The sequence below is a fragment of the Halyomorpha halys genome, unplaced genomic scaffold (genome assembly GCF_000696795.3).
Source record: "Halyomorpha halys isolate HHAL.00 unplaced genomic scaffold, Hhal_1.1 Scaffold1497.1, whole genome shotgun sequence".
NCBI classification, from domain to species: Eukaryota; Metazoa; Arthropoda; class Insecta; order Hemiptera; family Pentatomidae; genus Halyomorpha; species Halyomorpha halys.
The window spans coordinates 84,894-101,793 of record NW_027112953.1 but is presented as its reverse complement, the minus strand read 5'-3'; the positions used below and the strand labels follow the sequence as shown (position 1 = coordinate 101,793).

Sequence of the window (16,900 nt, the reverse complement as noted above, 5' to 3'; positions counted from 1 at the left end):
CTAAAAGCCTATAAAATTAATGAGAATAAAACCTCAGAATAACTTCAATTGCTTTTAAATTAGATATAAATGAACAATTCCATCAATGAGATGCTAATTTCAATAAAAGCTAGAAGAAAATATTCTTTCAATAATTCAGTATATAATTAACATAAGTGTTTGTCATATTTTTTTATAGTTAAAAATAAGATTTAGTTTAAAGGTTATATTCCTTTTCATTCAATAGATTCAAATCAAGAAATAGAAGATACTTTACAAATAAAATTTTTAGTATTTATCATGAACTTAATTTAAAATGATTTTTATAAACAAACAAAATATCTCTTAATAACAACCTCTGATAGGTAATATATTAAACAACAAATTATATTTAATAGGACAGTTAAATCTCACTAAAGTAGTGAAGTAAAAAAATAATTCAATAAACGTTAATTTAAAATTCATTTTGACTTAAAAAATAACAAGAAAGATAACTAAATTAAAAGAAACAGATATAAAATCTGCTATGCATTCTGGAAAATTATAACATGAAACAAACAATACTATTATGACAAAGAGCAAAGATTCTCATAACTATTTCCAATCAAATCTATATTTACTCTATGTTGCCTTTATACCTTCATAGTTGTATTGGTTAGTCCTGAAGAAGGCCTACAACTGAAACTAAAACCTCACTACACATTGGAACTAAGTTTACATTTATCTGAATTTTCTTTCTTAACCTCATCCTTCCAATCAACTTCTCTGAGGCTAATTCTTATACTTTATATAATTATTATATTTTATATTCTTTAACCTCTAATGCAACCTAATTAAACTATTATTAACAATAAAGAATCTCAATTTAAAAATTATCTGAATTCATGAATAAAAAAATGTATTAACTATAGTTTATAGTGCAATGCATTAAATATTATCTTTTTTAAATTACATATTAGATAAATACAACAATTTAAATATATTGTAATGAAATTAATAAGAAAATATATGAGAAAGTATGCATGTGAGAAAGAATATTACAGTTGCTATAAATAGAGTTACCAACAATTAGTCTATTCTGCTGTTACCAGTACTATTGTTTTAAAATATTATTTATATAATCAATGTGATCTAACAACTTACGGAAGAAACAGCAACGGGAGCTCCAAACTTAGGTACATTTATCGGTATCAGTGACTCATTACCGCTGTCACCAATATTGGATTTGTTAATAGAAGACTGCACATATAACAATGGAAGGGTTCTTTTCTCTGTAGTATTTGCTGAAGTCGAGCCCGGAACAGCAACAATATGTCCACCCATATTATCCACAGCTACTGAGTCAATGTCCGATGTTTTCTTGACATCACTACTCATCTTTCCTAAACAATAAACAGCAAAAATTTAGGAGGAAAAAATCAGAGCTACCTGAAATGATTCAGTGTCAAACATCACGTAATATAAACAATAAATAATTACCATAAATCTATTATAAAAGTATGTGAGTATAATGATATAATTATACTAGAAATGAAAACAGAATAGTATAAACGGGTTTGATAAATATTCCATTCTAAAATTCAGCAAGTAAACTACCACTATTGTTCAATATCAGGAAGCAAATCAATTATTTGAACAGATTTAAAAATAACTGACATTAACAAAAAAACACTTCCTTATCTACTAAACAAAATAACTACTATTAACTGGATCAAATTTTGGCTAAATCATATAAATGTTTATCAAAAACCGGAACAAAAAAAATTATGTATAAACAATATTTATCACAAAGTAATTTTTTTCAAATAAAATATTAAGTTGTAAACGTTAAAGAATGGGTACCTACGAATTCATGTATGAGTTAAACACACTGGGAATAACATACTACGTAAACAAATAAGGTCCACCGGGTCATTACATAAATATGTCATTTTTATTTCAAAAATCATAAAAATTCAACTAAGTTAGGTATACTCGGTTTCAACCTCGGCAAGTGTAACAACCTGACAACCGGTAAATATTTCTACATAGCAATAGCCAATTCATAAAGTATTTACTTACCACTGATGGATATAAATGTTATGATTTGAGAGAGACAAATCGAGCAAACTTAAAACTAGACCTTTGATAGAAATGTCAATATTGTTTTATAAGATAAAAATGCAATATTAAAATTAGCGAAGCAGGTGAGGTAAAACAAAGGGCTGAAACTCACATATCTCTATTCTCAGTCAAAGAAACAAAACGAAAGAAAAGTCGGGCTTATTTTTATGATCTTGTAACTATCCCAAGAAAATGTTCGCAAACGTTACAGAACAATAACCTATACTAGATTTATCTTACTGTTCAAGATTCCTCTTTCAATATTTATTCTAAATCATTTAGAAAATTTACTTTTTCTATTAAAGTTCTTGTCAATCAATTTTTCTATCGGTATAAACACAATTCGCCTGTAAAACTATTTCATTCATCCCGATAACATCACATCATAAATTAATAAAAAAATAAAATAATATTCCACTTAAACCAAATAAAGTAATAAAAATAAATCTAGTGCATAATAATTGGAATTGTGGAAACAATATCAAAAATTGAAAACTTATTCATGATTTATATTTTAATCATTTAAACCTCGAATATCAAAATACGTACTGTTAAAACTCAATGGTGATTTAGACATCAGTATAAATATTTTTTTATCATAACGACATAAATATTTCAAATAATTGAATTCTCACATCGGCATTTTACTGTTATATATGTTTTACAATCATAGGTTTTATTATGGTAACATCAGTTATATTATGAAAAGTCTTCAGAAGTAAGTGGCTGCTAGTTTAGTTTTCAGTAATTATAAAACTAGCGAATCTACATTCAAATAATCGTTTACGGGGCAAAGCTGTCCCTGCATGACGTCACGAATCACTTCACACCATAGAGGTTGCGTTTTCAACCTCTGATTCAGTTGTTTTTTCCCAAGAGTTTAAATAAAGTCAATATTTATTTTCTACTTTCTAAAATATTGTGCTCCTTAAGTAATTAACAAGTATGGTTGTTATGTCGTTTTTTTTTTTCATCCCTTCCAGTCAGCAATGATATGAGAACTTACGAGTATTTAAAAATTATGAAAAATCTTGTATTTTGAAGAATCTTGTATTAGGAAAGATTTCAGTCTGCTCATTTGAGTGTTCATAAAATTCTTTGAACTTTGTTATATAATATACTGAATGTATGAATTATTTCAGGTAAGAAGTAAAAAACATACATAAACTGAACGGTATAGGCTTAGCTAACCATAGGTGTAATCAAAGAAGTTGTTCGAGGCACGATCAGAGAAGAAAGGACATAAAAATAAGGAAACTTTATTTTTATCGTGACGAGGGCCAAAACATTAGCACATAATAAAACGAAGTTTCATTCATCAGTATCCTTTCTTCTCTGTCAGCAACCCCAACTAACTTCTTGGAGAACCCAAAGTTAGTTCTTTTAGTTATTCATAAAACTAGTAAATCCTAGAGGCCATAGTGTTAATATCGACTTTTCTTTTAGGTCCCAAAAATGACTTAGTTAAGATAACTTTTTACGTTTAAAAATTAGTAAGAATATCCAATACCTGCTGTTATTTGGTCCAAAGTAGTAGTTACTAACAATGAGAACTTGTGAGGAGGTAGACTGTATAGTGCAGACATACATAAGCATGTCAAACTTCACATGAAATGCTCCAGATTGCATTTTGTCCATTTCAGACATTATTCATTTTTTTCCAGACAAAAATTCATTGTGAAGTAAACAACAAACGTAAAAGCTATATGAAGCATTGGAAAGAGATAATATGAAGCAAAACATTTCATTTTTATATTTCTTTCTAAAAATAATTCATAATTCCGCTGTAAAATGAACTTCGTTGGAAAAATGCATTTACATCTGGATCTCCTCATATTGCATTTCGGTGATCAGTGAAGTTGACCTAAGTAAGTAGCTCATAACCATACCGGTTAGGTATTCCATGTTTTTGTTCATCAGCCTTTTGGGTGTTATTTATTGTCAGCTATCTTAAAGAAATAATGCCAAATTTCCCTTGAATATATTTCTTTAAAACCGACTATCAATCACTAGGTTAAAAAATGTATTGGTCTTCTGGTTTAAAAGTAAACCTTTTATTCTACAATTGATGTGGTGGATAAGCAATAAGGAATAAATCACAATTTAAAATTTTTTAAGGAAATAAAAACATACTTAATTCTTAAATTGATCGACTTCTAAAACCATACATAAATATTCTTAATTCATTCTAGTTTTACGTCCCATGTGTCATAAGGTTGAAATAATTATTGGTCTTCTGGTTTACAAATAAACTTTTGTTCTATAATCAAGGCGTCCAGATGGAAAAGGGGATATATGGAACTTTGAAATTTTTTGAGGAAAAAAACGTTTAATTCTAGGATTTATTGCTTTAAACCCTGAAACGTTCTAAATTCATCCTAGTTTTACGTTTTAAGTTGGTTTTGGGCTTAAATTATGGATGCATATTTTCGGAATTCCTGAAATATTAACAAACATGGATTTTGCATTTTCACGCCTCAATTACTTAATATATAACTGGTGAAGTAATACAAGTGTATTTAGAGGTTATCATATAATAGTTAACTAAGACCAAAGTGCAGAAGATTCATATTAACATATTAAATTCTAAATACATTTATGCAAATTAAATCATGGAATATTGTAAAAACACAATAAAACGAAAAAATCTACAAGTCAAAGTCCAGTGAAATCACCTCACTGTTATATTTGAAAATTAAGTTATTGTAAGAGAATGATTCCAAAAAACCAATTGCCAAAACATCTTTAATCAAAAAGAAGAAATTTTAAATTTCAATTCAAAAAATTTCAATTTCATTTGAAGATTGTCCACAGCCAATTAGATAAGTTCCTCAGCTGAACATCAGCTGGCAACAACTACTAACTGCGACTCAGAATTATTTTACAGATAGTTCGAAGGGGTCTTTGTGTTATGATTCTTAAGTTCCGACAGTTGTTGACTTCATTCTTTTATAATAGCATTTTCTAATTCTATATTAAATGTAAAGTTGTTTGATTCCTTAGTTCATATATTTTTTTACGCTTAAAGTTAGACATTATTTTCGTTGAATTTTCTTGACATCTCTTGTCAAGTTGAAAACATTTCTTTGTTTGGTTACAATTTAATAGCATTCGATATAGCTTTTCAGTTGACAATTTTAAGATTTTTTTTTTTGTCATGGCTACTCCTATTAAATACAAATAGTTATACAATTGAGAAATTTAAGTCTATTTATTAGCTTAATAAGAATTTATTTCTTTTAGCAAAGTTTGGTCTATGATATAACATTTTACTACACTTTCACGTTGAGGTACCTAAATAAATTTATGTCTTCATTTTTTATTACAGTTGCAATTGTTATTTTGACCAGTCACTACTTGTTATAATTAAAGACATCCATCTTTAATTGTTTATTTAATGTTGTGTACTGCCTTCTTTGATTATTATTATTAGTTTCTAAAATTATTTTATTTCAATAAGCATTTTAATTATTTTTTTTTTTAATAATTAACCTTTCCATACATCTGTTATCATTAAACCTGTAATAACATCAATAATTATTGTGCTTAGAGAAATGTATTGTTTACAACATTAAGTGAATTTAAAAATTCGAAAATTAATCAGGTTAAATTAAAAAGAAAATTAAAAAAAAAAAATGTAAGCAGATGCTCTTAGCTTTTATGAATTTCAGGTTTAAATTAATATCTCATTTTACTACCGTAATTTGTGTGTGTGTTGTATTACTACAACATTTTAACTATATTGATATTAATTTAATTGTAACAATTAAAATCTTAATTGTTACAATTTCTTATATTTTTTTTATAAGTTCCAGTTAATCTAGAAGTGTTATTTATTACTTTTAACTTTGTGAAAGTTATTAGTAATCAAATGAGTTTCCCAAATATCTAAGTTGTTACAATTAAGGAGTCGTTAATATGTGGGTTTGGGTGTTAACATATTGTTTATTGCATTTTAGATAAAATGGGAGGAGCAGTTAGTGCAGGTGTTGACCATGATGACTTAATTGATAAACTGAAAGAGGCTGACTATATTAAAACATCGGCCATTGAAACAGTCTTCAGAGCAGTTGATCGTGGATTTTATTTTTTACCAGATTGTTTAGAAAGTGCCTATCGAGATTTGGCATGGAAAAAAGGAAACATTCATCTTTCTGCCCCTTGCATTTATGGGGAAGTCATGGAAAGTCTTAATCTTAAACCAGGACTAAGTTTTCTCAATTTGGGATCTGGAACTGGCTATCTGAGTACCATGGTTGGATTAATTTTAGGTACTCATCGGTTATAACTGATTCTAACAAATAATATTATAAAACTTTATTTATTTTAGAGTACAGGTACTTTACACAGTGATATATCTGTTATGTAAGGCTGACATTTTTATTTCACTCTTTATTGCTGATATATTTTCTTTTTTTTCTGTTCGTAAGATTTTTATAAAATAAGTTAAAACTTAAACTTATTAGTCAGAAGAATAAGCCATTATTTCACTTGTTTTACATTTGTATTTGGGCATAGTTAAGACCTGCCTCTTGTCCTGAATTAAAATAACAAATGATAGTTGAATAAATCAAGTGTCTTAAAAGCAATATTAAATTTATTACTTACTCCACAGTCAAAATATTAGGCACTTGGTATAAAACATGATAACTGAAAAACTAAAAATTTTATGATGTTTACATTTTTTTTCATTTCTTCTTTAATTTTGTTAATAACAACTTGTATTCCTATCTAACATACAGCATCAATAATACCAGAATTAATTTATATACAATAATAAAAATTGGTAAATTATTTGACTGTCCTTTCAGGGATGGTTTGGTTATTGATCTGATGTCTTTGATTCTAGTTTTAATTATAGAGTGGATAACTTTAATGTAAACATGGATAGCATTATGAAACGAAGTAAGTGATAGATATAGCAATAGCAAATTTGAAAAATAGAAAGAATATGCCTTATTATGGTATAGGTTTTCCTAAATACATTCAACAAGTAAAATATCGATGATAAATAGTTAGTCTTATTACCAAAATGATTATTGTCATGGTGTTGTTTAAGCCTTATTTAAATAGAAAAAGGACTGTCAACCGGGACAACTTAGAACAATTCTCATGGACTCCACAATACTAATTTTATGCATGTGGCAAAAGGTGATCTATAATAGCAGACAGTTGTTAATTTACCTTCTCAACAAACAGGTGGAAAAGTCCTAAAAGAAACCAGCAAATTAATCAATGTTTGGTGGAAATGTGTTCATTTTCTTTTTAATTTGTGTCATCCAGATGAAAAAGTTTGTAAGTTTTCAAATTGTACACGAACCATTTGAAAAATCTGTTTTTTACATAAATTTTTCGGAAAGGTCCTGGATACATTGATTAAAAAAAGTTTCAAATTAAAACAATAAATTGGAATGAAGTTTAATTATAAGAAAGGAATCTATATTGTTGGTTTGCTTTTATGATTCTATAATCTGTGTTGAGTCCGACTGTTTTACTGACCCTATAAAATATTGGTGTATACAATCTGTGGGAACATTTAAAAATACAAGATTATTATAAATATTTTTTTTTTATTTCTTCCATAAACTAAATTTTCTCTGAGACATGGAACCTTTAAAAAAAAAATTAAGAAGTAATATGTGGGTTAGAATTCCTACTTACTTTTTAGATAGTCATTTTGTGATGTAGTTGTTTTTTTAGGTAGCATCTTTTAATACTTACCTAGCCTCGCTTGTTTTTAAATTAATATATTTCTTACTTTCTTGTGAACTTTTCAGGGCCATATGGTATCAATCATGGTGTAGAACTACACGATGATGTTATTGATTATGCTCATGCTAAATTAAGTGAATTTAAGAGAACTTCACCAGCTATAGACTGTTATGAGTTTTGTGAGCCTCATTTTGTTAGAGGTAAATTTTTCCCCCAATTTTAATTTTTATATTTAATTATGTTGTGTATTAAATTTCAATTATGTGCTCTCCTAGGAAATAGTTTATGCTTAAATGGCAGTTCTCGGCAATATGATCGTGTTTATTGCGGTGCTGCATGCCCTGAGAATCATGAAAACTACATGAAAAATCTTATTAAGGTACAATTCAATAATTTACTTTACTGTTATTCCTTAGTTTAAAAAGTAACAATCTGATTATTATATATATTTTCACATATTCAAATTATGATTTTAGATCGGTGGTGTTCTTGTGATGCCTTTAAATGATCAGTTAATGCAAATCACTCGAACTTCTGACAATACTTGGGAATCTAATGCAGTTCTGTCTGTTACATTCGCACCTCTCCAGTTACCCAGGCCCGATAGTACTAATAATTGTGTTAATTTACGTAAGTAAAAGATAATTTTTTATATTAGCCGTAGATATATAGATATTTTTTTAAATGGGATTTAGTGTTGCTTATTATCACTAGAGACCTGTATAAACATATAATGTAACCATTAAGCCTTCCCTCTTTGGAATACAGCCAAGTGAAATATTGTTGACAAATTCAACAGAGAAAAAATAATATATTTGAATTATAAAATCTGTCCTTTGTTTGCATTAAATAAAACATTAATTGATACTTTTAATTGAAGTATAAATACGCTTTTCTCCTTGTCTCATTGAGTGGTCTTGGATAGACCACAACCTTAGTGGAATTCCTACTCACCAAGAGAATTAAAGTATAATTAATTTAAAAAAAAAATAATGTAACTTGTTTAAAAAAATGTTTTATTTAAAGGGAAAAAAGTAATTAAACCTGTTGAATTGTCTTATAACCTTAATATATCATGCTATCCTTAATACAAGAAAAAAAAAAATTAAAATTCACTTAAGACTACGTGGAGGCTTCTCGCATAATTCTCTCGTGTCCAAGTTGGTACTCTGTCTCAAAACCCCAGGTTGTCCTGTATCTCCTTTTGGACATTGTCTTGATCTCTCCCAGAAGTGGTAAGACACTTTACAACCCACTCAATCCAGGGCAAGCTGAAATAGTACTTCTAACTCACCAACTTACTACACACTCACCTTAGCACTCCAACACAGTTTTATCTCTGAAATGCACATGTCTGCTCTCTTCCTCCCCTCCTCCATCCCTTATTCAAAGAGGTATTCCCGGGACCTAATTCATCTCTCTAAATTTACTACTGTACCTATATATTTAATCTAATTTTTCTGTTCAAAATCTTAAATCTAATAATTTAATTGATTTTGATCAAAAATTAAATTTAAGTAGTAATTTTATGAGATATATTATATCATAAAATTAGCAATAAGATAAATTTTCTAATGTAGTATATTGTCTATTTCAGCTGAAGTTAATCCTTTGGAACTCCAGGAAATATGTCGTAGTGTCATCAGAGGTATTTTGCGAGAGCAAGCCAAAGCTGAATATCCTGCTATAACGGTGAGAAAAAGGAAGACCTACACTGGTAGAAGAAGGAAGATGTTTCACAACCTCATCATTCCGATAGTAGATAGTTCAGAAGAAGAGGGAGGCGCAAGGGAAGGAGGTAGAGGAGATTTCAGCCTACTTTTGTCGCGATTTCGTTCTTCACCCCGTACTCCTTCTCTTTTTAGAGGCATAGAACTAGGAACTAATCGTAAGTGATAATTCCCCTAACCCAAATACATTCAATTTTTTCTCATTTCCTCTAATATATTTGCAGTAAACTCCAAACATAAAATATCGGTTTTCGACAATTCGCTTTTCTTTTTTTTAAGCTAACAATAATCTTAAACACATTCTTTATCTCATCATTTTTTTTTAATCAATTAATAAATATCATTCGCTCTTTTAATTTTATAACAAATGGAAAACAAAGCTATAATATTTATCTTTCCAATTGAAGTGTGTTGGATGCACTGAGTAAATATCTTGTCTATATATTCTTAGATCTATACTTGTTTTGACCTTTGCAGTTATTTTATCCTGTTGTTGATTGGTTGATTGACAGGGTGTAATAATAAAAGGAAGATGGTCCAGGTACGGTCAAAGAAATAAATTTAAATAGTCATAAAACTATTTAATGTGAGGCAATGTTTCACTCCATGTTGAATGGCTTCATCAGGGCTAAATAAGATACAAACACTTAAATGTAATAACTAAGTAAGCTAATAGGTAACAAAAATAAAATTTAACTAAGGTGTGGCTAATTATGATAATTTCTATAAAAATGAACAATGTAAAATAAAGACAATAAAAAAGAATATACAATAAGACATAAAATTAAATAAGAATAACAAAAAGGTTTTAGACAATAAATGAAAATGGAAATAACAGATACATAAGATATATAAAAATACAGTGCACACTAAAAGATGGAAAAAGGGAAGCAGTGTAAAATTCTTATCTATTATCTATTTCCTTATTTTGTTTCCTGATATAAGTGTTTGTATCTTGTTTACTGCACACTCTACAATGTCGGGCGAAACATTGGCTCACATTAAATAGTTTTTGACTATTTGAGTATTTTTCTTTGACAGTACCTGGATCTCCCTTTTATTTTAAAGTTAATTGTTTGATTTTACGATACCTACTCTTTTTCTTATTCTTTGATTTTTAATTTTGCATTAATGTACATTGTTGTTTTCCTTTAACTAACATTCTTTTAACATATTGAATGGATGTTCTTTTCCATTTCTATCAGTTCTTGTATTGTTTCCTTTTGTATCCTATCTAGCTTTTTTCGCCATCATTCTTCAGAAGTCTAAAAATGTAGCTAACAGCCTTTTGCAGTCTGGCATTAATGGCCCATATTTCCAAGGCACTGTACATATTTGTAAATTAGCCTCTTGGTATTGGGCTGTATATCCTCAGAGGATGCAATTTAACATTGCAGTGGTTTTTCTCTCTGCTCCTATTCTCCGGTCAATATCTTTAGTGGACATCTGTACACTATTGAAGATTAACTCCTGATATATGAACTTCACTGTTTTATGATTATTTCAATTACTACCTCATCTGATGAGGTTCTCCGGTCCTCTGTTTTTATAAAATTATATTTAGCCTGCACTATTCATAAGCTTCGATAACTTTTCTCAGGGTGTAGTCGGTGGTGTCTAACTTGGCCTAGTATCAGCAAACATAAGGTTGGTGGTGAGATATACATCATGTGTGCTTCTCTATTGCTAATTTTTCTGATGTCTTCTGAAATTGTTTACGTTTATGAATTTTTCTTTCTTTACTCAAATGACTGAATTACATACTTATACTTAAAATATTTAATTCTATCTTTGAATTTATGACTGCATTGATAATTTAAAAAAAAAATTAAAAATTTCAAATCATCCTACTGTACCTATCTAAAAAATATTGATAAGATCATTTGTTCTATCAGATCTCACAGCTTGTTTCTACTGGTCTTACTCAATACGAGTTCAAGCTTGGTAACTCTCAGTAAAGAATTGGAAAGAGAGGAGAGGGTTATAAGTTTTTTGAAGTTTTACCTTGAGGTGCGTCTACACATTTGCCTAACCATGGTAAAGTTACATGCTCACGGGTATGGATAGGATGTTAGGATTGGCTGACACCAGCTTTGAATTTTTTAAATATTTTATTTATCTTCTTTCTTGCCTTTTGGCTAAATGTGGTTTCCAGAATTCATAACCATTCCAGTTCACTTATTCTGGTCCCCAATTGACGCTGTATTCTTCATTCCTGCCATGGCCTGGATGTCTCCTATTTACTCATATTTACTGGTTTCACACGAAAATGAAGTAAAAAAAAAAAATGCTGTTACTTTTCTTTGAGTATCAGCTCAGGTAACTCATTTTCCGATTTATTTCCATTAGTACTCGCTCGCCTAAATTTTTTGATGATCCACTCTTGTGCCTGTTATTGGATACTAGTCAGAGGGAGCTTGGGATGCATCCACATGTTTGTGCATTGTTTGAAAATTGCCAAAATATAGATATTTGTGCTTTCCACGTCTGGAATAATTGAATAATTTTTTGAACTTTTAGAATCTATAATTAACTTCAGTTCAAGATTGTATATTTTATAATTCTATCAATAGGGTATTAATAAACTCTTTAAAACATTTTCAATTTACTGTTGTGTTATACTTTTGATTTAATATTGTATTATTATACATTTATAAAAACATGTATATGTATTAATGTCTGATTAAATTAACTAATGTCTGATAAAAATACTATAATGAATGTTAAACTTAAAGGTTATCTCTTACCATTTCCATGAATTTTTATTATGTGGCATCTTCATTGTCACGATATATTCCCTTTCCTTTTGTTTATTTTTATTTTTAAAATTATTTGAATCGAAGAAAATATCCTCTGCATTCGACACCCTCTCTGGAACACACAAGCATTTGGATACTGACCTTTGTTACTTTGTTTAAATGCCATTAAACAAGCATTTGCATGTATTTTGGATTTGCAATAAGTGGGAAATTTGTGAGGATAAACATGTACTAATAATCATTGAAGGGTCTTGGTTTGAAGAATTGATAGGGAAGTATTGCTACCATTTTATTCTTGGAGGTGATGTTGTAAGCTTCCATTCTCAACCTCCAGATTTCTCCTCATGTTGGGCGTGCACTAAGGATGTAGAAATCTCGTTATTTTATGATAGAAATATTGATATTTTTTCCCATATATCGATATTGAAATTTAACTATCGAATACCGATATTTATAAAAATTAAATTAATGAATTAAAAAAAAAAAATTAAAAACGTCTTGAACAACAACGGGTCTGAAAATCAAAACAAACTTGTTGAAAATGGACTTGTTTTGCAATCTATAGTGGCTGTAGACAATGCAACTGTCGTCTAAGGGTTTCAAACTGCAGCTTTCTAAAATACTGATATTTTGTCTTCGATATTATACATTTCAATATCGATAACTGTCGAAGAAAACTGTACACTTATATAATTATTCTCATTAGAATATTATGATTATCATGACAGTTTTCATAATTAAGTTCACATCTTAATTATTTTTTATTAAAGTTTGTTACATTTCAATGTTTGTTTTTTACTTAGGCCCTGTTATTCGTGAGCGTGGTGGCATTGCTCCATTATTGGTGATTGCTCGTAAGTTAATTAAAACTTTAATATTAAATGTATAAAAAAAACAAACTTATTCTGGATTTATTATATGAACTTATCATTGACAGATGGATTATTAGTTTAATTAGTCTTCTTATAATTTTATTTAAAAATTACATGCGTGGCTATAATAACTATCGACCGTAAAGTCTGCCTTATTATAATAAAAAGTTCTTAGCTCTTGATGGATAGACAAACTTCTGACCTTTTATTTTATTGAAACTATCGTATCAATAAATTTACTAATGTTTTAATTAATGTAAATGTAAAATTTGGAACTTAAATTGAACCACCATGATCTGGAATTTGAAATCCACCAGTTTCTGATTTCTCTAAATTTAATGTTGAAAATTTAGAAGATATCCCATTTTGATCACGCACTCTAAAAATACCTCACTACTTGTTATCTTTTTCTTTCCCTTTGCTACTTTTATTTCTTGTTTCCTTATGTTGATAATTAGATCATTGGTATACTTGTATAATTTACCATTGCGTAATGGATGAAAATCACCCTTGTTATCAATCCCTTACTTTAAAGAAAGATTGATTTTTCTTGCCTGGATTCTAACTGTACATTAAGCACTATGTAGTTTTACCTAATGTATCTAAACAATTCCTTGGGAATGTAAAGTGTAGGGAGCTGTAATCAATATTTTTAATCTTTGGATCCTATATAATTAAATCTATTAAAAATATTTATGTAATTTATAATGAGGAAGATTTTTTCATTTTTTGAATGACAATTTCTAAGATAAATCTTATCAGTAATGAATATCTTATACCTACAAAAAAAAAAATCCGAATCATTACCTCATTTAATTTTAAGCAACTATTAATTAAATTGAATGTTCAATCAATAATGTTGTTTAAAGTTAAGATTAAGTTTTTGATACTCATAAATAAATGAATTATTAAAATTTTTTTTTTCGTTTTCCTATTTTTTTTAGGAAATCGTTGGAGGAATAATAATAGAGCCGCTGCTGAGGAAAATTGTAATAGTCCCCCTAATAGAGCTGAGTTCGATTACGATACTGAAGATGAAGTCGTTGATGACATAGATGATGACGTTGAGGAAGAAGAAGATGATGAAGATGAGGAAGATGTTTCAGAAAGAAGGAGGAAAGTCGCTAAACGAGAGAAGTTCGACAGTGGAATATGTACTGATATGGATAATATACAAGAAGGAGGAGGAAGTTCTGAGTCTGAAGATGATCTTAAAATGATATCTTCTGAGCATGATGATGACGAAGAAGATGCAATGGATCTTGATTCTTCTTGTGGGCATATGAGCCCTCGCAAATCTTCTCCGCAGGTCGAGCAAGAGGAAGATGTTCCTGTATATTCTGTTATAATGAGACAAAAGATTTGCTCACTTCCTTTACCACCAACTCTAAAAGACTATTTAAACTTCTATCGCCCATTTTAAGAGCAAAACATGTTCTTTGATTGTGATTTAAAAAAAAAAAAAGTAAAGACTCGTATATGTTAATAATCCTTTCAAAGAAAATTTGTATAATATATGTAATTCAATTAAAATTTATTAACTTGGAAATGAGATAAAAATTTAGGGTCTGTCGAGTATATACAATTGTAGAAATAAAATAATTAATTGTTGTTATGTAGCTGTTACTAATTTGCAAGCTAATACTAACAGAACACACAACCACCTGTGAAATTAGCTACGCTGTAATATTATAGTTGCATAGCATTTAAGAAGTCATTTAAATTAAGTGTAGTTTAGGCAGTATTCTGGAAATTGTTTTTATTATTTTTAACTTTTTTTATGCTTGTTAAATACATTTTTTCTCTTTGATAATCAAGTTTTTGTTATTTTTAAAACTTAATCGATATGATTTACACTATAAAATTCAGTTTTAAACAAATAAAAAATAGTTGCACTTATTTTTTATTGAATTTACTTTTTGTACCGAATTTTTTGGCAATTATTAAGTTAATGGTACTTATTAAAAAATTCAAGACATAATTTTCTTCTGATTGTTATTTTGTGTAACATACCAATCAGCATGTTTTCCAATTTATATGTACATGTATGTCTACAAAGAGTTCTATTGTATTGATAGTTCTTGTATTTAGTGACAGTTTACTATATTTTTTAAAAATTATATTGCCAAAAAATCGTAGCTCAATGATAGTTTTCAAATATATCTTGCTGTCCAACTATTATAGGTCATTAAAAGTTTCTATTTTTTTTTAATATAATATAATCTATCTTTACTTTGATAAATTTAAAAATATATATTTACTGTCTCTGTGTTGCAAATAATCTAAAAGATTATTCATACAGATTAGCTGTTCCTTTTTATATTTGTTAATCAAAATAATAAGATTGAAGTTGGTAAATTAGTGAATAATAAATTTAAGAGTTTAAAGGATTGTTCTTATTTTAAATGCATTCATAAAAAATAATTTTTGCCTTAGAACATTTAAGAAATTTAAACGTCGACTAATAACTAGAATGACCAACACCGAATGAGGGCCATGTTTAAATGATTCAAACTGGAAGATATTAACTATAAGGTGGGAGAAGTTTTTTTACATGGCAATTTTTTTTCATATTACGTTATCAATACATTTTTAAAAACTTAAGATTAGGAAACATTAATAATTATAAATAACTATATTGTCTATAATTGATGTTTAAGGTTTATGCAAATTTTGTACTTATGCCAGTTTTGTTTCATTGTAATGGGTGAAGTTTACTAACTATAAGAAAAGTATAAGGTGCGTGATGAAAATCAAGATTTTCATAATGAAGATATGTCAAGACGATGGTGGTTAGATTTGTTCAATATGAAAAGTATTTCATATTCAAACTGTGTATATATGTATGTTATTTCTTTTTATAAGCTTGTTAAATTCTAGATTGATAGTTACAGTAATAGCTATGGAAAAAGAATGAAATGTTTCCAAATTTGAAACTCATTTCTCGTTAAACTTAGTGTTATATAGTAAAGGATAAGACACAAAAAAAAATCAGATAATGATATAATATTAAAGTATACTAATTAATTATAACCAAAATCAAACCTGTACCTACCCTACAATATTTAGTAGTGGTATGTATGTTTTTTGAAAACAAAATACTGTCTACTAAACCTGTTTATTACCTGTTAAATAATTTTTTTTTTACATAATCTGATAAGTATTTTATATTATTTTTTTTCTATCCAACAGTTTCATCTTGCTTATTTTTTTATGGTAAAAAGTTTAAGTAATAAATTTAATTAAATGCATATCACTTTATGGTCAATTCTTTTGAACTATAGTTGATAGTCTGCACTATTTCTTGTTACTTACTTCAACAAATTTGGAAACGTAGAAGTGAGCGTTGTATTTATGTATATATTTCTAACATTTTAATTGTTCAAAGTATGCTTTGCTATCATATATCTATGTAAAAGGATACTAGTCATCAAAACACTGAGGCTGAGTGTTAACATGTTTCATTTTGCTAAATGTTTTTTGGAATTTTATTTTTTTATATATTTTTTTATTTTCTTCGCAGTGGTTTGTTGACTAGTCGTTTTCGACAAGCTGATTCAAGCTTGCGTGTATATTTTATTGTAATGAGATATGGGGTAGTGGAAAAACCTGTTTAATTATCGAGTGTTATTATTTTAGTAAATATTTTTATAGCATCATTTTATTCCTTATAAAAATAATAATAAAGTGATATATGTTTCATAGTATTGATTACTTCCTGAACGAAAATCCAACTGAATTAAAA

General features: G+C 28.3%; 2 protein-coding genes across 12 annotated transcripts in view; one reads left to right on the top strand and one right to left on the bottom strand.

Moving 5' to 3' along the window:
- The window catches only part of l(3)mbt (lethal (3) malignant brain tumor), a 28,626-nt gene extending 24,943 nt beyond the window's left edge, over nt 1-3,683 (bottom strand). The window contains exons 1-2 of one of the 6 annotated variants that reach the window (XM_067050619.1): nt 3,593-3,683; nt 1,123-1,361 (exon numbers count right to left, since the gene is read on the bottom strand). In XM_067050619.1, the coding sequence (XP_066906720.1) occupies nt 1,123-1,361; nt 3,593-3,668 (315 nt within the window). In that variant the 5' untranslated portion in view covers nt 3,669-3,683. Of the gene's footprint in view, nt 1-1,122; nt 1,362-1,458; nt 1,580-1,821; nt 1,986-2,040; nt 2,062-2,194; nt 2,322-3,592 lie in introns of those variants that run through there. The other 5 variants (XM_024362302.2, XM_014435047.3, XM_024362301.2 and 2 more) reach the window with 5 other exon arrangements.
- Nucleotides 3,684-4,924: 1,241 nt separating this feature from the next.
- On the top strand, nt 4,925-16,859 carry LOC106689856 (protein-L-isoaspartate O-methyltransferase domain-containing protein 1). Of its 6 annotated transcripts, XM_014435043.2 has the most exons (9): nt 4,925-5,063; nt 5,326-5,372; nt 6,042-6,353; nt 7,860-7,994; nt 8,070-8,173; nt 8,271-8,424; nt 9,392-9,682; nt 13,087-13,137; nt 14,100-16,859. In XM_014435043.2, the coding sequence occupies exons 3-9, from the start codon at nt 6,047-6,049 to the stop codon at nt 14,576-14,578; spliced, it is 1,521 nt and encodes a 506-aa protein (XP_014290529.1). In that variant the 5' UTR covers nt 4,925-5,063; nt 5,326-5,372; nt 6,042-6,046; the 3' UTR covers nt 14,579-16,859. The 6 variants fall into 6 exon arrangements, with proteins under 6 accessions (XP_014290529.1, XP_014290530.1, XP_014290532.1 ...); XM_014435044.2 differs by lacking the exon at nt 5,326-5,372; XM_014435046.2 differs by lacking the exon at nt 4,925-5,063 and having other exon boundaries at nt 5,086-5,372; nt 9,392-9,592.
- Nucleotides 16,860-16,900: the final 41 nt, after the last annotated feature.

What these genes read in the sequence shown, in the direction of transcription:
- LOC106689856 (XM_014435044.2), top strand. Translation starts at nt 6,047, where the DNA reads ATGGGAGGAGCAGTTAGTGCAGGTGTTGACCATGATGACTTAATTGAT. An exon ending in CATGGTTGGATTAATTTTAG is followed by an intron (nt 6,354 to 7,859) that starts GTACTCATCGGT and finishes TGAACTTTTCAG; the next exon opens with GGCCATATGGTATCAATCAT. An exon ending in ACATGAAAAATCTTATTAAG is followed by an intron (nt 8,174 to 8,270) that starts GTACAATTCAAT and finishes TTATGATTTTAG; the next exon opens with ATCGGTGGTGTTCTTGTGAT.